At 44.7% G+C, this 20,178-nt stretch overlaps 1 protein-coding gene across 4 annotated transcripts in view; it reads left to right on the forward strand.

Annotated features, from left to right (window-relative positions):
• Nucleotides 1–20,178, forward strand: part of LOC148111617 (maestro heat-like repeat family member 5) — a 41,399-nt gene that overhangs the window by 5,155 nt on the left and 16,066 nt on the right. Inside the window, exons 2-14 of one of the 4 annotated variants that reach the window (XM_087880826.1) lie at nt 585–760; nt 6,381–6,659; nt 7,520–7,656; nt 9,120–9,215; nt 10,259–10,375; nt 11,209–11,331; nt 11,864–12,013; nt 12,619–12,738; nt 13,299–13,378; nt 13,895–14,030; nt 14,389–14,484; nt 15,965–16,069; nt 16,646–16,781. In XM_087880826.1, the coding sequence (XP_087736952.1) occupies nt 6,503–6,659; nt 7,520–7,656; nt 9,120–9,215; nt 10,259–10,375; nt 11,209–11,331; nt 11,864–12,013; nt 12,619–12,738; nt 13,299–13,378; nt 13,895–14,030; nt 14,389–14,484; nt 15,965–16,069; nt 16,646–16,781 (1,453 nt within the window). In that variant the 5' untranslated portion in view covers nt 585–760; nt 6,381–6,502. Of the gene's footprint in view, nt 1–584; nt 761–5,691; nt 5,879–6,380; nt 6,802–7,519; nt 7,657–9,119; nt 9,216–10,258; nt 10,376–11,208; nt 11,332–11,863; nt 12,014–12,618; nt 12,739–13,298; nt 13,379–13,894; nt 14,031–14,388; nt 14,485–15,964; nt 16,070–16,645; nt 16,782–20,178 lie in introns of those variants that run through there. The other 3 variants (XM_087880824.1, XM_087880823.1, XM_087880825.1) reach the window with 3 other exon arrangements.

Consider the following 20,178-nt stretch of genomic DNA (forward strand, 5'->3'; position numbering starts at 1 on the left):
CCTATTACTTCCTGTCCTTTCTCTTAGCTCTTCTTTTCACTCCTTCTTCCTCTTGAGGTTCCCCTTCTTCCTCTTTATCTCCTTCCTCTAGTAGTTTTTCTCGCTCTTCCTGTTTTTGTGTCCTTTAAGTCCTCCGTTCCGGTTCCTCCCTGTTACTATTTGCTCCTTCTATGCCCATCATTTGGTCATGCAGGTTCTGTGCTCTGTGCTGTGAATCCACTTTTATTTTTTTCCCTTGCCACGACACCACCATTCCTTCCGGTATTATCCATCTAAATGGTATATGCCGTTTATTTAATAATGTGGCTAGGAACCAATATTCTTTTCTTAGTTCTCTTATTCTCTTAGGTACTTGCTTTACCGTAATTATTTCTTTGCCTTTATAAAACATGGGTTCATTTTTTGTCATTTTATAAACAATGTCTCTTATTTGGAGGTGGGGGTGGGGATACAGTACAGCCTCAATTAATAGGACTAAAAACCCAATGTCAGACCAAGCTATAATAATAATGCAAATCCAGAGCATGTAAATAAAAATATCAATCTCTGCTATAATTTTCTGTTGATGTAATTTTTTGTTGCAGTGAATGAAACAATACTGATTTGGTGCGCAGGACATCTGCCAGGACCCCTCTGAAGGCTTCTCAGGGGGAGATGGAGCCTGGCCTGAAAGAGCCCCCTCCCTTGCCAAGGAGGCCCGAGAGGGAAAGGGCTCCGGGGAGAAAACGCTCACCAGACGCCGTCCTTCCCTCATATCCAGGTATAGGCGCTACAGGGCTGGGCTACCTATGGAACCAGCCTTGTCCTATCACATCAGCCCACCCCACACAATCAATCCATCCATCCCTCCATCAATCAATCCATCAGGACAGAGCCAGAAGGGAAAGGTGTGACGAATTTGCCAAGGCTCTGGGGGAAAGGTTTACCCTGAAGTCGTTGGGGCGGGTTGACAGGTACCTGGGTGTACATATCTTGGCCACTAAAAAGGGATTTGCATTATCCCCCCCCCCAAAAAAAGATTGAGGAGTTGTTGGCCAAATGCAAAATGGCGGAGTCTAACTCAACGCATAGCCCCATGCAAAGTGACTACTATAGCCATAATGACAAGGACAGCCCTGAGTTCACAGATAATAAATTTTATAGATCTGTGATTGGCTCCTTGCTATACATTAGCAATTGGAGCAGGCCTGACATCGCTTTAGCTGTAAATCTATTGTCCAGGCATGTGGAAAACCCAAAGGAATTCCACTGGAATGCTGTCAAGAGGGTACTTAGGTACCTCAGGGGCACGGCCGATGCCCTCTTTATGCTGGAACCAGAGAAGGGGAAGCCGGCCCAGCTCTCCGCTTACTCGGACGCAGACTGGGCTGGTGACACCAAGAGTAGACGGAGCACCTCTGGTTTCCTCATACTGCTAAATGGCTGTCCTATCCATTGGCATGTTAGGCAGCAAAAATTTGATTCTTGCTCCACGGCCGAGGCAGAATATGCCAGCCTATCGGGCACAACAAACGACTTGATTTGGTTCAATGCTCTGGTAATGAGCATCTGGGCACCTCCTACTCTGCCCATCCAAATTCAAGAAGATAACACGGCCGCAATTGGAATCTCGGGGGCGTACACGGTGGGCTCTAGGTCACGCCACATAGACATCCGCTACAAGAATGTCAGGTAGCTTGCCAGAATGGGGTTTGTACACATCAAACATTGTAATACAACCGACCAGTTAGCTGATCTGTTCACAAAACCTGTGCCCATTGACCGACACAACCTTCTGTGTAAGCGTTTGTGTTTGCTCCTGTAAACGATGCATCTGCATGTCTATGACGCCTGCTCACCCCCTCACTCATACTCACTGGCACCTGTCATTGGCTGGCAAGAAGGGGAATTGTTAGGTGTTTTGTGCCAGCCATGGCAGTTTCTTAAAAGGCCACCAGATGGGAGCAAAGAGGCACCTTTGATCCCACTGGTGGGCCAAAGGGCTCCGGCCCCTGCAGCCCCATTGGGGAGAGTTAATGGCCCTCCGGCCCCCTCACACTTTGGTAAGGGAGAGGCCAGGGGCCCCTCTAAGAATCCCTGCACAGGGGCTGCTCTTTGGCTCTTGTTCTAACTTCCTACAGGACTGAACCAGGGGCTCAATCCAGGCATGGATGCCTCCTTTTACTCTACTTTACTTCTAAATAAAGATTCAACGTGATTGCATCCTTGTGTGCTGCCTTTTCTTGGAAGTGGCCTCAACGAACCATCGATCTTTGTGAGATCCCTCACATCCCCATCATCTTTGCTGGTCAGAAAGTCAGAAAAGGGGTCATGGGACCCCGGGACATTGCAACCGTCATAAGTACATGCCAGTTGCCAAGCCTCTTGAGCTGAATTGTGGCTGTACGTCTAGGTAGCCCAGCCCCAGAGACGAGGCAGGCCCCCAACCTCCTGACCTTCCCCAAGAGCATGAAGACTCAACTCTGCCAGCTGTCTGGGGGCCCAAGGGGGCCCTGCAAGCCATGGGGGGGGGTTGGGGGCCGAAGGAGCTTCCTCTCCTTTCAACTCTGCAATTGTCCCTTTTGCCTTTTTTAAAAAAACAAACCTCTTTGGCTTTTTTTAAAAAAAACTTTGCTTTCAACTGCAGCTTTTGTCTCGTTGGAGAGTTTTACCAAAACTACTACAACACTTCAGCGATGATGGGCAGTGCAGAAACTGGACCCCCCCAAAAAATCATATATACAAGTAGTCCTCGATTTACGACCACAACTGAGCCCAACATTTTTGTTGCCAGTTGTTAAGTGAATCACTGCAATTCCTAAATTAGTAACATGGTTGTTAAGTGAATCCGGTTTCCCCCTTGGCTTTGCTTGTCAGAAGGCTGCAAAAGGGGATCACGTGACTCCTGGGACACGGCGACTGTCATAAATGTGAGTCACTTGCCAAAGGTCCAAATTCTGATCATATGACCGTGGAGATGCCAGAATGGTCATAAGTGTGAAAAATACTTTGTTCAGTGCTGTTGTAATTTGAACCAGCACTAAAAGAACGGTTGTAAGCCAAGGACTCCATAAGAATAGAATAGAATAGAATAGAATAGAATAGAATAGAATAGAATAGAATAGAATAGAATAGAATAGAATAGAATAGAATAGAATAGAATAGAATTAGAATTAGAGAGTTGGAAGGAACCTCGGAGGTCTCCTAATCCAACCCCCTGCCCATGCAGGAAACCCTACACCAGTATATCATATCTCCTATATCTCATATCTCATAATAAGAAAAATTAAAAAACCAAGCTCGGTAGCAGACTTAGCCAATCAAAGAACAAAGTTGATCAGCCTTAATCTTGGTTAGGTTCTTTTGAGATCTAGCACGTTGAGGGACACCATCACACTGGGTCATTCCATAGTGACCCCTAGTTTTGCTCCCCATAATGTCGCTAATGTTTTTTGTGGTTTTTTTGAGAAACTTTATTGAGATTTTTTACAAAAAAGAAAAAAAACATAAGTGTACTGACATTTTCAGTTAGTATCAGATGTGCAGTGTTTTAACTATATACATAAATAATACTTGGTGATATTTCAAATCACTTTTTACCGTTATTTAACACACCTTTAGGTCTTTCTTTCATTTTATCATGCATCCACTTGTACCACCTTTCCCACACAATATAATAAACTGACTTCTCATCATCGTTTAATTCATGAGTTAATTTAGTCATCTCTGCGCACTCCAATATTTTCCTAATTGTGAGCTCTTCTGGTGGTTGGGTTTTCTCTTTCCAGTACTGTGCGTATGCCAATCTGGCGGCTGTAATTATGTGGATCATTAAATGTATCTTTTCCTTTCCATATGGCTTCTTTACTATTCCCAGGAGAAATATCTCTGGTGTTAATTCAATATCTTCGCCAATTATTTCATATAACCATCTCCTGATCTTGTTCCAATATCCTTTCGCTTCCGGGCATGTCCACCACATGTGAAAGAAGGTGCCTTGACCGTGGCCACATTTCCAACAATTAGGATGTATATTAGGGTATATCTTTGCTAGTCTGGCCGGGACTAAATACCATCTATGTAGCATTTTATAATGGTTTTCCTTGTATGTCGCCGCTGTAGTCAATTTAAGATTCCTATTCCATGCCTCCTCCCATTCCCCAAAATTTATATCACGCCCTATATTTTTCTCCCATGCATTTATTTGATTCTTTGTGATATCTTCGGACTTGTCATCACCTAATAAATAGTTGTATAGTTTGGCCAGAATCTTTTTATTTGTTCCCATCAGGACTTTATCCAATCCATTTGATCCAAGTTCTAAACCGTATTGTTCTTTGTCTTTGTGATATCTAGATTTTATTTGTGAATAGGTCCACCAATCTAAAGTTATTCCTTGCTCTCGTAAAGTATCATTTGATTTAAGATTCCCTCCTTCGTCTAAGATATCTTTGTACCAGCCCATTTTCTCCATCCCCCATCTATTGGGGTGGATCAGGGCCTCCATCGTTGAGAGCCAACTTGGAATTTTTTTGTAATATCTTTGCCTAATCGGGGTCCATGTTTGTATCAATGAGTCTCTAATTTTATGTCTATGGAAATATGTCTTCCTTTTCTTCTCTACATCCCAAATGTGGGCATGCCACCCTTTTTGCAAATCGTGGCCTTCTAGGGTAAGAATCCTCTCATTTTCCAGGGTGATCCAATCTCTTATCCAGACTAGCTTAGCTGCCCTGTAATATATTTCCCAATCGGGGAGTCCAAATCCACCTATATCTCTTTTGCCCCTTAAAATTTTAATAGAAAACCTCGGTTTTTTCCCCTCCCATATAAATTCTCTGATGATTTTGTCTAATTCTAAAAAAAACTTTTTCTCTAAATTTACCGGTATGTTTTGGAATAAAAATAGTATTCTGGGGAGAATATTCATCTTAATTGTGGCTATCTTGCCCAAAAGTGATCATCTTATTTTCTTCCATCTGTCAAGGTCTTGTTTCATCTTCCTAATTAGGGGAGTATAATTGTCGTCTTTTAAGGTCGAACATCTTGATGTAATCCAAATTCCTAGGTATTTAATTTTTTTGGCAACCTGTAGTCCTAATACTTGTTTTTCTGGCTCTCAGTTGTATTCTTAATCAATACTTTGGTTTTGGTTTTGTTCAATGTGAAGCCTGCCACCTCTCCATATTTACTTAATTCCTCTAGCACTTTTGGTCCTGATTCTATGGGGTCTTCAAGGATTAAGGCTACATCGTCTGCAAATGCTTGCGTCTTGTAAATTTCCTTCCTGATCTTCAGTCCTTTTATTTCCTCATTAATTCTAATTTTCCGTAAAAGAACTTCTAAGGCCAAAATAAACAATAATGGGGATAGGGGGCAACCTTGCCTTACTCCCTTACTAATTTGGAATGTTTTAGTCCTATGCTCAGTGGCAGACTTAGCCAATCAAAGAACAAAGTTGATCAGCCTTAATCTTGGTTAGGTTCTTTTGAGATCTAGCACATTGAGGGACACCATCACAGTGGGTCATTCCATAGTGACCCCTAGCTTTGCTCCCCATAATGTCGCTAATGTTATCAAGGGGGTTATCCAGGGGACCCTCCATATCCCATCCCTATTATCTTGGGGAGTAAGAGGCCCCTTGGGTCATGACACCAGCTGTCCCCCATGAGAACATAATGCGGTGATGTCACAGCCCCTGGGGCAGAGATATAAAGGCAGAAGGGATGAGAGGGGAGCTGTGGAGAGTTGAGGAGAGTAGAGGATAGTTGAGTTCAGTTGAGTTGTGTTGAGCAGAGTAGAGCAGAGCAGAGCGGAGGGGAGTGTTCTACTTTGTCAAATACCTCGCTGAAGCCTTTCAACTTTTATTTCTAGTCTGTCTTTCACAGTTACGTTGTTGGTAGGTTGGGCTATAGTTTCTTTTTGCATGCAAAGAACGAGTTAAGCAACTCTGCTTTCTCTCTGCTGCCTGTAATTTCCTTGCCGTCTTCTCTCTTTAGGGGACTTTTAGTTTGGTTGCTGTGCCAAACCAGACAGTTGTAGAGGTACAAAGGAGAGACTCCCAAATTCCTCTGTAGATCAGCAGCTCCTTGGGCAGTCTGAGCTTCTTGACCCAGGAAGAACATGTGATAAATAGAGATAGATAGATAGACAACTAGATAGATAGATAGATAGATAGATAGATAGATAGATAGATGATAGATGATAGATGATAGATGATAGATGATAGATGATAGATGATAGATGATAGATGATAGATGATAGATAGATAGATAGATAGATAGATAGATAGATAGATAGATGATAGATAGATAGATAGATAGATAGATAGATAGATAGATAGGAGCACCAAGGACCCCTCCTTTCAACCTGGAGTTACAAAACTTCTCCTTTATTGACAGGATCTCCATCCAGTTCAAGAACTCCCTCTTCACGAGAGGATGGACCACATGCTAAAAAAGTTGCCCTTCTTGAAGAAGGAGGACAGCAAGGAGTCCCATCCACAAATTACGAATAATGACCCATGGCAGTGGAACAGTCACTTCTCTGGCTCCCACCCGTCCACTTCTTCGGCCACTCAAAGAACCACGCAGGTCTTGCCCCTTCTTGTAAAGGGTTCCCCAGCTCCAGTGGACATGAGCAAGAAGGTGCAGCCTCCAGCACTGGTGCTGCCAGAATTGGTGCGCAGGACCCCTCTGAGGGCTTCTCAGGGGGAAATGAAGCCTGGCCTCAAAGACCCCCCTCCCTTGCCAAGGAGGCCCGAGAGGGAAAGGGCTCCGGGGAGAAAAAGCTCTCAAGACACCATCCTTCCCTCATATCCAGGTATAGATGCTACAGGGCTGGGCTACCTATGGAACCAGCCTTGTCCTATCACATCAGCCCACCCCACACAATCAATCCATCCATCCCTCCATCAATCAATCCATCAGGACAGAGCCAGAAGGGACCTTAGAGGTCTTCCTTCTCCAGAGACCAATTGCATTAAGCAATAAGTTTCTCTTCCTACCTTCTAGTGCTTTGGAAAATAAGTTGGCCCCCTCCTCTGTGTGCCAGCCCCTCAAATACTGGAAGACTGCTCTCATGTCACTAGTACACCCTTCCTTCCTTTTCCTAACTACCCAAATCCAAATCCTGCAATCGTCCTTCATCAGGTAGGGACGTTATGGTGCAGACTCCATCAGTCAAAGAGTTTCGACTGTGGGGCCTAGGAAGAGGGTCTTCTCTACTGCTGCCACTGTATTAGGGAACATCTTACCCTCAGAGGTGAGGAAAGACCCCTCCCTCTTAGCCTTTTTCAAAGGCTAGATCTAAATTATAAGATTACAACATCATGAAATTTCAAAGCAATAAAAAATTCCAATTCCATATATAAGATGGTTGTCTAAGGACAGGAAGATCAGGGCCTCGAGACTTATGACACGTTTGACCCCTCCCTCAGGCTCAGCCTGGTGATCCACTACGCACTCCTTGTCTCTCTCTGCTTTGAGAAGGCTTGTCCTGTCGAATTGCCCATCAATCTCTGTCTGTCTCTTCTTCTCAGAACTCTCTGACGAGTCTTTCAAAAATTTATGGGAGAGCAGGAAGCCATTAAAAGGCAGACCCGTCAAAGAAATCTTGGATCTCATGGACGAGAGAGAAATATTAGAGACCATCTTGGACCATCTTCGTCCTTTCCAGGTAAGCAGCTGGGTTTGTGTCGCGGTGGGCCCTGAGGTCCATCGTGGAGAGGGTCCAGAAGCCAGGGCTGCCTCGGTGGAGATCATTTATCCCAAAAGTAGACAAATGTAGTTATGGAGAATTTGCTGAACTAGGGGGTCCTTGCTGGAAGGATCATGGAACGACCATGGAATGATTGCCTCAACCATTTTGGACTCCACCTCAACATCAAGACAGGATACTTAGGGACTGTCACCACCCCTGGAATGCTTCAAATCAATGGAGAAAACCTAAAGAAGGTGGACATTTTTTGGTATCTGGGATCCCACCTCCAATGTCAATGGTGACATCAATGGCGAGGTGAGAGCAAAGGAGAATGCAGCCTGGATACGTTGGCGAGAACTCACCAGTGTGTTACTGGACAGACGAATGGCCACCCATCTTAAATCGAAGACCTACAAGACAACCATCCGCCCTGTTGCACTGTCTGGCACTGAATGCTGGGCAGCAACAACAGGGACCGCAAGCTCTCTGCATGCCACGGAAATGCGAAATGGTCCTGAGTGTGAGAAACAGTCCATTTTTTTCAGTTGTAAACTATCCTTTATAACTTCGAACAGTCAGTAAATAAATGTTCTGACCCAAACACGACAAACCCTCTGAAGTGAACTCAAAGATTCCTTTATGAGGAGAGCCAGCAGCCCCGACAAAAAGTTTCTCTCTCACCACAGGCTAACAAGTCCATCCGGCAGGGAGAAGAATCGTTGTCTGCCACATCTATTCATCTCCGCCCCCTGCCTTTTATCCCCAGAGCTAGGGAGGGGCTTCGCTAGCAGTGGTGGCTCGTCTGTCCCAAGGACCGGCCCATAGATTTCCACTGCTCTCCTCTCCTCTGCCTTCTGTGTATCCGCGCGTCAGGCACTGGACCCAGATGTTCCTCCTCTTCCTCATCCACCTCCAGACCTGCGGTCTGTTGACTCACCATCTGAGGGCTGACGGATGGCCCAGGCTCCTCCTCTGTCTCTCTCTCTGCCAGCCCCATTCCCTCTTCCCCGTCGGAGCTCTCAGGTTGCCTTGATGCTGGCCCTGACTCCCACGCCTCCTCCTCCTCCTCCTCCTCCTCCTCCTCCTCCTCCTCCTCCTCCTCCTCCTCCTCCTCCTCCTCCTCCTCCTCCTCTGATTCGGCTGCTGGAGGGCCACAACAATAAATGGTGATAAATCAAGTTCTCACAATTTGTGGCAGAGATTTTCCAACCGTTCATCTCAAAAGCTGCCTCTGCTCCAGCTGATACAATCCGGATGGTCCTTGTTACGTGCTTCGTGTCTGTCCCAGCTAGAAAAGTCAAATTACTTATAATATGCATCCGGACGCAGAAGGGAAACCAATCCTCCCCTTGGAAACACACAGAAAGCTGTTCCTTCCTCTGCTCCTTCACTTTCTCACAACTTCTTTTTTGTTGTTCTTGTTGTTGTTGGCAAAGCAGATTCCTTCAGACCACAAACTGCCCAGGAGGAAAACAAGCGCATTGCCGCCCATCGACCAGAAGCAAAGCACGTCCCAGGTCTTGTCTAAAGACAAGGTAAATATGCGGAGGTTTTACACTTTTAGGGCCGCAGTTATCTTAGATGCAACATCAGAAGAGGACAGCTTGCCATGGCCAACTCACCGTGGCTGCCCACGAGCCACAGCAGACTCACCGCGGGTTAATTCAACCATTCCGTTCTCTCCAATAATGTTAAAAATCATTTTAACATTTGTCGTTTATGTTTCATTTGTCCCTCCTTTGAGGCCTCCTTTCTTTGACGCTTCTGTTCCACCATTTCCTCGATATTAGACAGACAATGAATAATAGAACTACAGACTTGGAAGGGGGCCTTGGAGGTCTTCTAGTCCAACCCCCTACTGAAGGAGGAAACCCTTTCCCATTTCAGGCAAACGGTTGTCCAATCTCTTCTTAAAAGCTTCCAGTGATGCAACACCCACAACTTCTGGAGGCAAACTGTTCCACTGGTTAATTGTTCTCACTGTTTGGAAGTTTCTCCTTGGTTCTAGATTGGTTCTCTCCTTGATAAGTTTCCATCCATTGTTTCTTGTCTTGCCTTCGGGTGCTTTGGAGAATAGGCTGACCCCCTCCTCTTTTTGGCAACCCTTGAGGTATTGGAACCCTGCTATTAGTGTAACTCTTGTTCCCTGGTGAGTTGGCCACGGCAAGTAGGCCATGGCTAGTTGGCCATGGTTAGTTGGCCAAGCCAAGAGGGCCATGGCAAGTTGTCCCAATCCACCACGGAGAGCTAATGCATGTAAAAAGATGAAGCTGCCAGATCTCCACAGAAACCATAAAGGATCTCAGGACGGCCAAACAGAGAATCAGCAAAGGGCACCTATGGGGATGGGGGAGGGGGGTTAAAGTAGCTTTTCAAGAAGAAGAAGAAAGTCAAAATGGCAATTATTGACTTATTAGATTCGTATGCTGCCCATCTCCCCGATCAGGTCACCCAGGACCAGTTTCCGTGTGCTTGACCACACGGAGTCCTTTTCTGATCCTAATTTCTCCTATATTTCCTTTTCCTGGCCGTTTGGTGGAGCTCCCTAGGACTCACGGACTCTTTTTCCCACCTTCAGATTAGCCTCTACAAATATTATGGCGTTAAACTGCGAAACTCAACACAGAAGGACCTGGTGACGGAACAGCTCCAAAGCCTTCTAAGTTTTTCACTCCAGGAAGAAACAGACCGAGAGGTGAGTGGCAGTGGGATGCCTGCGGGGGCTGAGACCTCCATCTTTGTGGGGTCCTTGGGGCTCTCTGAGCTTGGATGTTTTCTTGCAGACGTTTAGTGACCCAACTAGGTCACCTCATCAGTGCTAGAAGAGAACAGGTTTTGCAGAATAGAGGTGAAGGGAGGAGGAGGAGGAGGAGGAGAATTGTGGGGTCCTTGGTGCTCTCTTAACTTGGTTGTTTTCCTGTAGATGTTTCATGACCCAGCTAGGTAACATCATCAGTGCTAGAAGAGAATGGGGGTTACAGAGAGGAGGAGGAGGAGGAGGACTGTGGGGTCCTTGGTGCTCTCTGTGCTTGGTTGTTTTGTTGCAGACATTTCATTACCCAGCTAGGTAATTTCATCAGTGCTAGAAGGGCCTGGGGTTTGCAGAGAGGAGGAGGAGCAGGAGGTGGAGAAGGGGAGGAGAAAGCGGAAGGTAAAGACAAAGGGTTAGGTGCAAATAAGAGCCTTGGTGGTGCAGCGGACTAAAATGCTGTTAAGTAGCACGTAGCTGCCAGCTGCCGGCAATTACTGTGAGTTCAAATCTCACCAGGCTCAAGGTTGACTCAACCTTCCATCCTTCCGAGGTAGGTAAAATGAGGACCCGGATTGTGGGGGCAATAAGCTGACTTTGTATAAAAAAGAACACCGCTTTGGGGGGGGGGAAAAGACCTACTAAGCAGGTCTATACAAAAGTATGAAGGCTATTGCTTAACGCATTGTAAGCCGCCCTGAGTCTCCGGAGAAGGGCGGCATATAAATCGAACCTATAAATCAATAAATGTCCTAATTCACAAACATCGCTTTGCCTAGGGAATCTCGGAATCCATTCGAATGGCATCCTTTTGCCACCTGCCTGAGATTCTGGTGGCCCTGGAGGAGGCTGGCCAGTTCAGGCAGACAAAAGGACCGTTTGCAGTAGAAGCCCCCATTGAGGTAAGACCAGGGATGGGGTTGCAAGGTCTGAAACTCAGTGCAGAAGGAGGCTGGGGGATTCTGGGAAGGAGAGTCCAATGTGCTTAGAAGGACTTAGGCTCCAGGCTGTCAGGTCTCCTCAGATTGGTCATAGATCTCGTAGATGTAGGTGGTGCTGAAATTCTCCATCTCCATCTCCTGGAGAACTATTTTATAAGGCTAGAGAAGATTAGGAGCTGCCCCAACAAACACCTCGAGTAGACCCAAAGGTGCTTTTTCCAAAGGCTTGGGCTTGGTTTTTTCCTGAAGACATTTCGCTTCTCATCCAAAAAGCTTCTTCTCTTTTGACCCAAGTCAGACCTGAAGAAGCTTCTGGGATGAGAAGCGAAACCTCTTCAAGGAAAAACAAAGTCCAGTTGCCTTTGAAAAAGCCCCTTTGGGGCAACCGTGACCTGGATGACTAAGAAGCTCCATCAGTTTCCATCCATTGCTTCTTGTCTTGTCTTCTGGTGCTTTGGGAAAGAGTTTGACCCCCTCGTCTTTGGACTGACAGGACTCACAGACTCTCTCCGAGAGATGGATTCGGACCACATTAATACTCTGCTATGGCCAGGCAGTCCTGGGAGCGCAAGTAGAGGACATGATGCCTTTCCTGGACAACATTGTCTCAGAAATACTCTATCAGTATTCCAGCATGAAAAAGGTAGGCAGGTTTCCACCCTCTACTTCTCTTAATGCTGAGTTTAATCACAAGAACAATTATAATCCGGAGTCCTTAGCTTGTTTGATTTCTTAAAGACATTTCATGACCCAACTAGCATGTTGTGGGAGAGGAGGAGGAGGAGGAGGAGGAGGAGGAGGAGGAGGAGGAGGAGGAGGAGGAGGAGGAGGAGAATCTATGCTCTTGTTGCATTTATTATCCTCAAGGCAGCGCTCCTGCATTACACTCTTTCTTCCTTTCCACACAACAACTCTGTGACGTGTTTTGGATTGAGACTGGCCCCAACTCACCTAGCTGGCTCTCGTGCCTAGGGCGGGACTTGAACTCACAGTCTCCTGGTGATTGGCCCAAAGACAGTTGGCCTTTTTCCCTAAGGAGGAACTAGAACTCACCATCTCCTGGTGATTGGCCCAAAGTCTCTCAGCTGCCTTTCATCCTAAAGTGGGACTAGAACCCAGAGTGTCCAGTGATGTTTTGATTGGGGGCCCCCAGAGTTCAACCAAAGACAATCGGCTACGTAAAGGTTTCAGTAAATAAATACATCCTCTTCCTTCTGGTTTCTTTTCATTCCCACTGGGGTTTTCCAGGACGAAGGGCTGAAGAAAGCCTTCATGAGGTCCATCATCATGATCACCAAAGCTGTTGCCAACAGCAGGAGGCAAGACCTCGATTTGCCCCAGAAACAGGAACTGGTCACAAACATCGTTGTAAGTGGGGAGAGGGGGAGAGGCAGGTGCTCCTGGGCGTCTTTCTTTTTGGAAGTGAATTTGAACCGAATTGAATGCCAATCAATGGAGCCTGAAAGGTTTTGTTGCTAAGAGGGACATTTGTTAAGGGAATTCTGCCCATTGTACGACCTGTCTTGCCACCGTTGTTAGCCGAATCATTTTCGTTCAGTTAATCGCACGGCTGTTAAGGGAATCTGGCTTCCCAATTTTATATAGGTCATCAAGAGGCCACAGTTACCCACCCCTGACTTAAATCATGGTCACGGGACACTGCAAACTGCCATCAATGCAAGCTGGTGGCCAAGTGACCGAAATGGGGTCACAGGATCGCTGAGGAAGGGGCGCCTCTCGGAACTTGGCATCTGGGTCATAAGTAGTCCTGAAGAGATCCCTCAAAACTTTAAATGGTGGCTAAGTGACCAGTTGTAAGCTGGGGACTTCCTGTGTCAACCAGAAAAAGCGTAGGGCTGGGAAGAGGGCCAGCTGGAGGGTGGCCATATCTCAGGTTCTTTCTTAGATGGGTTTCCTTCTCTTTTCAGGAAGTCATTGAAGATGAGCCCGCGAGACCCTTGTCCATCGAAAATCTCCATCAAGCGATCATCACCATCACCTGCATGAGGTATGTACCTGCCAAGAGACAGAGAGAGAGAGAGAGAGACAGAGAGAGAGAGAGAGAGAGAGGAAGGAGGGAGGGAGAGAGAGAGAAATCCTGCATCCTGTTTTGGTCACCACAATATAAAAAAGATGTTGAGACTCTAGAAAGAGTGCAGGGAAGAGCAACCAGGATGATGAGGGGAGTTCTGATATTTGAGGGGCTCTCAGAGAGAGGAGGGGGTCAACTTCCCCTCCAAAGTAGCTGAGAGCATGATGAGAAGCGATGTATGGAAGCTTATCAAAGAGAGATCCAGGAGAAATTTCCTGACACCGAGAACAATCCATCAGTGGAACAGTTTGCCTCCAGAAGTTGGGGGTGCTCCATCCCTCGAGGTTTTCAAGAAAAGAGGGGACAACCATATGACTGGGATGGTTTAAGGACCATCAAGCAAGGGTTGGAGTAGAAGACCTCCGAGGTCCCTTTTAGCCTAATGAGTCTATGATCTTCTCACCCTCCTCCTCTTTTCTCGTCTTTCATCAGCCGTATGAAGCCCCCCTTGAACTCCGAGATGAGGTCTAAAGTGGTGAGAAAAAGCATCCAGAAGGTGTTTTCCTTGCCGGCTTACCTGGTGACAAAACTGAACGTGAACGGCCCAGGACAACCAGCTCAAACTCAGGTGAGCAGTCCAGATGGAGCCAAGCCATCTGAGATCCACCTGGAAATAAGCATGATTCAAAATCTCCTCCAAAACTCTGGATCCATCCATGGAGCCCAATGTCCTTTTGTTCCTCGTGTTCAGCCGAGAAAGCATTTCCTCCAACTCTGGAAGAAAAACCAGCCCTGCAAGACGGGCCACTCCGTTGATTGCAGAAGGGTGGACTTCAACTCCCAGAAGTCCGTGGCTGGCTCAGGATTGTTGGGCGTTGCAGTCCACCAGTCGTCCTAAAAGGGCCATAAGTTCCCCAGCCCTGGATTTCTTCCTCTTTCTTCCTTTACACCACTTCTTCCTTTAGATATTCTTTTTCTCCTTCTAGGATTTTTATGACCAGATGGTGACCACCTGCAACACCATGCTCACCGCCTTGCTGTCCGAGGCTCCCAATTTGGATTCCCTGCAGGATGTCTTGACGGTAAAGAGTGATTCTTTCTCGGGGTTGGTCAGCCAGATGTTTAGGCTGCATTTGGCGATTCTGTCCAGCTGTCGAGCCCCTCCCAAGGACCCGGGATAGGCAAATGTGGCTGTTGGGTGGACAACTCGTCCCATGGGACAATTCAACCATTCAATTGAACTCATTTCAATAGTTAAAAAATGATGTTCATTTTTGTCATTTACATTTGTTTTGTCCCTCCTCTGGCATCTTTTCACTAATGATTCTATTCCACTATTTCTCTGATATTCGTGTCTCTCTTGTCCCACGGCAAGGAGGAAGGGAGGGAGGGAGGGAGGAGATGATAATAAGAGTGAGGGAGGGTCTCAGGGAAGTCCACAGGTGCCCCTGACACGAGAGACGTTGAGCTGGCCACTCCCACCTCGGCCACGCCCCCCTCGAGGTCAAACACAACCTTGATTCGGCCCTCCATGAAATCGAGTTTGACACCCCTGTCATAGAGCCTCGCAGCTGTTCCGAGTAAAGCTGCCTTCTGCAATTGACCGATGCAGATTATGTCGATGCCGATGGGATTCATTTTAGCAACAGAAATTTTGGACTCATTGTGGTCATAAGTCGAGGACTACCTGTATTTGTGATGGTTGCAGCATCCTGGGGGGGGGGGTGTCACCTGAACACCATTGGCGAACTGCCCAACTGGCTTCCGACAAGCCAAAGTCTACGGGGAAAGCGAGATTCGGCTAATGACTGCATTATTCACTTAAGGACCACAGGGATTCGTTCAACCCTGGCAAAAAAAGGTCATAAAGCCAGTCACAAGTCGCCTAACATCCACCTTGGTAAGCACCCCAAATTCTGGTCGTAAGTCAAGGACTACTTATACAGGAAGTCCTCGACATACAGCCATTCATTTAGGGACCGAGCTGGGATGCTGCAACCGTCATAAAGATGAGTCATTGGCCAAGTGTTCAAATTTTGATCACGTGACCATAGGGATGCTGCAATGGTCATAAGTGTGAAGAATGGTCGTAAGTCCCTTTTTCAGTGCCATTGTAACTTTGAACAGTGACTAAATACTAATAGCACTTAGACTTACATACCGCTTCACCGTGGTTTACAGCCCTCTCTAAATGAGGACCCAGGTTCTTCTCCTATCTGGGTCCTCATTTTACCGACCTGGTAAGGACGGAAAGCTGAGTCAACCTGGAGCCGATCAGGATGGAACTGCTGAACTTCTGGCAGTTGGCAGAATTAGCCTGCAATACTGCGTTCTAACCACTGTGCCACCACGGCTCTAAATGAACTGTTGTAAGACTAGTTGTATTCCAGAAATCTTCAATTGCTACTCTAGTTTTCAGTCTAAAATAGACCTCAATTGACCAATGTCTCAAATTTGTTGAGCTCCTTAGATTTTCTCCCCAGTCCTGGCAACTTCTGTGGCTCTTCCAACTGTGAATCACAAATTCTTCCTTTCCTCCTCCTCCTTTGTTTTTCCTGGCAGCACATTAATCCCTGGATTGAATCTCCCAAGAGACACGAGAGAGAGAGGGCCATCAAGAGCATCAGACACCTCCTGAAGTTCGTTTCTGAAAACGTCAATTTCGACGTAAGTCACCGTTTGGGATGCGCAGTGAGATGTTTTCAAAGAAAGGAAGAAAAAGAAGAAAGTCCAGCTGCCTTTTGGAAAAAGCATCTTTGGGATGTGACCAGGAGGATAGAAGGAGTCCCGCTTGATGAAGGGGTTGGAGGAGAAAACCTCCACAGTCCCTTCCAGCAATTGAGGTTCTGGGATTCTAAGGTTCTATGATTCTGTGATTCAGAGATTCAGAGATTCAGAGATTCTGGGATTCAAAGATTCAGAGATTCTGAGATTCAGAGATTCAAAGATTGTATGATTTAGAAATTCAAAGATTCTAGGATTCTAAGATTCTATTATTCAAAGATTCTAGGATTCACTGATTTTATGAATCTATGACTGATTCTAGTCTTCTAAGATTCAAATATTGGATAATTCTAAAATTCTAAGATTTTATGTTTCTAAGATTCTGTGATTCTAGAATTCTAAAAGGTAGGATTCTAGGATTCTGTGGTGCTATGGTTCCTATGCTCTGATTTCAGTTGGCTGAAACCTTCATGAGCCCCCCTTCTCATCTTTCCCCTCCTTTTTGCTTCCTTTCATTAGCCCACAGGTGACTTTTCTTTGCTGGGACAGCTGGTGGCTTTGCTGGGCCTGCACGTTGGCGACACCAGCAAAGAAGTTGGCCAGACGTCCGCAGAGGCCGCCTACCACCTCCACCACCTCATCATGAGCAAAATGGGTGAGAAAGTTGGACTCCAAGGGCTGCCAGGAGCCCAGGGATGCGCACTGCCCAGGAGAGCACTGGGTGGCACAGCTTGTGGCGTGACCAAGACCCCGGTCGTTTGCCTGGGCAGAGATGCCTGGAATTGGCCGTTGGTATTGGCACCTCTCAGGGCCAGGGGTCATTTGAAGACTGAGTTTCTCACGTTAAGTGGATCCGTTAGGCCAGTGGTCGGCAAACTCATTAGTCAACAGAGCCAAATATCAACAGTACAACGATTGAAATTTCTTTGGAGAGCCAAATCGGTTAAACTTAAACTAGATAGGTAGGTACATTGTTTATTGCAAAAGTTTTACAATTACATTTTCACCCCTTTTTTTCACCCCCCCACCTCCCTCCCCAAACTTCCCGTCCTCCCTAACCCTCCCTAACCCTCCCCCCCCAGACTTCCCTATTATGTACTCATAACTAATAACACTGATATATATACCTGAACCCATCCCTCCCCCTACATAATTTTCCCTCTTTGTCTCTTTATATTAAAATATTTCTAATACATTGTTTTCAAATAAAAGCTATTTGATACTTTCTAATTTGGTATTTGTTCTGAACATATTCTATCCACCTTTTCCATTCCCATTCATAAGTCTCTTGTGAACAATCTTTTAAATATGCTGAAATCTTCGCCATCTCTGCAAAACTAGCCATCTTCGAAGTCCATTCCTCGATAGTAGGCAAAGCTTCATTCTTCCAATATTTACCTATCAACAATCTTGCTGCTGTTATCATATACAATATTAATTTTGTTTCATCCCGTGTAAAACCCTTAACTATGCCCAATAAAAACAATTGTGGAGAAAATTGAATTTTTTTCTTCAAAACATTCTGCATGACCCACCATATTTTTATCCAAAAAGCCTTAACTTTCCTACAGGTCCACCAAACATGGTAATACGTAGCATCCAAACATTCACATCTCCAACATTTTGGCTGAACATTAGGGTACATACATGACAACTTTTTAGGATCTAGATGCCATCTATAAAACATTTTATAAAAATTTTCCCTCAAATTCTGCGACTGTGTAAATTTAACATTCTGAACCCAAATTTTTTCCCATGTTTCCAACATCACTGGTTCTTCAAAATTTTGTGCCCACTTAATCATACAATCTTTAACTAATTCCGTTTCTGAATCCCTTTCTAGCAAAACATTGTAAAGCCTTTTAATATGCATTGGACCTTTCTCTCTTATATGTCTAACCAATTCTTCCTCATGCAACATAATACCAGTTTTTTGGTCCTCTTTCCATCTCAATTGTAATTGATTATATTGTAACCAGGTTAAATTAATCCCTTCGTCCAACAGTGTCTGCAATGTCTTCAACTGCCATCTGCCCGCATCTGTAAAAAGAACCTCTTTGTATAAAAACCCCCCGAGTGACATTATATTTGTATTCCACAAGGTATGACCAAGATCCAGCCATAGCGGTATTTTATAATCCCATTTGAGTCGGTGCTTCTTCCAAACTCTCATCAAAGAGTCTCTAAGTATATGACTTTTAAATACTTTATCAACTTTGTCATCATAAAATAGGTAAGCATGCCATCCAAATTCAAGATCAAAACTTTCTGCATTCAATATTCCAGCCTTTTTACTTCCAAACCAATCACTTGTTAAAGTTAAAGCTGCTGCATCATAGTATAACTGTAGGTTTGGAAGTTTAAGGCCTCCTCTTTCTGGAACATCTTGCATAATTTTCAATTTCACTCTCGGCTTTTTCTCGTTCCAGACAAACTTATTAAGTCCAGTTTGCCAAACTTTCAGTTGTTTATCACTTTTAAGCACCGGAATCATTTGAAACAAAAACAGAAATCTTGGCAAAATGTTCATCTTAACTGCTGCTATTCTTCCAAGTAAAGACAGTTGCAGCTTTTTCCAAGTCCCCATGTCTTTCTGAACCTCTCGCCACAACACCTCATAGTTATTTTGAAACAATTTCATGTTTGATTCTGCAACCTGAACTCCAAGATATTTTACCTTAGGTACAATTTCAAAACCTGCCCTCCTTTCAAACTCATGTTTACGATCTTGTGTCATATTTTTGACTATCATTTTAGTCTTTTTTGAGTTCACTCTGAAACCTGAAACTCTACCATAGTCTTGTATAATGTCGTTCATCAAGATTATTGATTCCATTGGTTGTGATAGGGTAACCACCAGATCATCTGCAAATGCCTTTACTCTATAATCCTCTTGCCTTATCATTATGCCTTTCAAAATTTTTGAGTCCCGTATTGTATTTAGCAAGACTTCCAATGTTAAAATAAATAAAAGTGGGGACAACGGACATCCCTGTCTTGTTCCTTTTTCAATTTTAAACTCTGTCGTCAAACTTCCATTAATAATAATCTGTGCTTTTTGCTCTTGATAAATTGCTGAAATTGCCTGTGTAAACTGGTCCCCAAAGCCCATCTTTTTTAAAGTCTTTAGTAGAAAATTCCAATCCACTCTATCAAAGGCCTTCTCCGCATCCAAAAAGACCAGCACTGCAGAAATCTGTTTATTCTTATCAAGATATTCCAATAAGTCTATTACTTGCCTTACATTGTCCTTCATGTATCTACCCTCAATAAATCCCGCTTGGTCCTCATGAATCACCTTTTGGATTACTGGCATCAACCTGTTGGCTAATACCTTCGCGTAAATTTTATAGTCTGTGTTCAAAAGAGATATTGGTCTGTAGTTCTCTGGTTTTTTAGGACCAACTTGTTCTTTTGGTATCAAAGATATATAAGCAGTTGTCCAGGATGGGGGTATTTTACCCCCTTGTTGAATATTACAAAATAAATCTCTAAGTTGTCCCACCATTTCAGCTTGTAAAGTTTTGTAATACACTGCAGTCAAACCATCCGTGCCAGGAGCTTTGGCTGTTTTTAGCTGTTTAATTGCTGCTGTTATCTCCTCCTCTGTTATAGGATAATTCATTCTTTCCTTTTGTTGATCAGTAATTTTTGTAACTCTCTTATCCTTTAAATATTTTTCTATAAGTCCATTCTGCACCTCATCTTTGGCATATAGTTTAGTATAATAATCCACAAAAGCTTCTTTAATTAGTTTTTGTTGAAAGATTTCTTTCCCTCCAATATCAATACTATCAATAGTCCGTATACTTTGTTTTTTCCTCAATGTGTAAGCCAACCATCTGCCCGGTTTATTAGCATTGCAAAATGTATTATGCTTCGCGTATTGTAAACTTGTTGCAACTTGTTCCGCCATAAGCATTTGGAATTGGTCTTTCAAAAGTTTTATAGCACTTCGTATTCTTTCATCTGTTGGGTTTTTAATAAGTAACTGTTCTTTATTCTTTATTTCCATTTCCAACTCAGATCTTTTCTTTTGTCGGAACAGTCTA

This window comes from Pantherophis guttatus, chromosome 18, assembly GCF_059756535.1.
Source record: "Pantherophis guttatus breed Tessera chromosome 18, ASM5975653v1, whole genome shotgun sequence".
NCBI lineage: Eukaryota > Metazoa > Chordata > Lepidosauria > Squamata > Colubridae > Pantherophis > Pantherophis guttatus.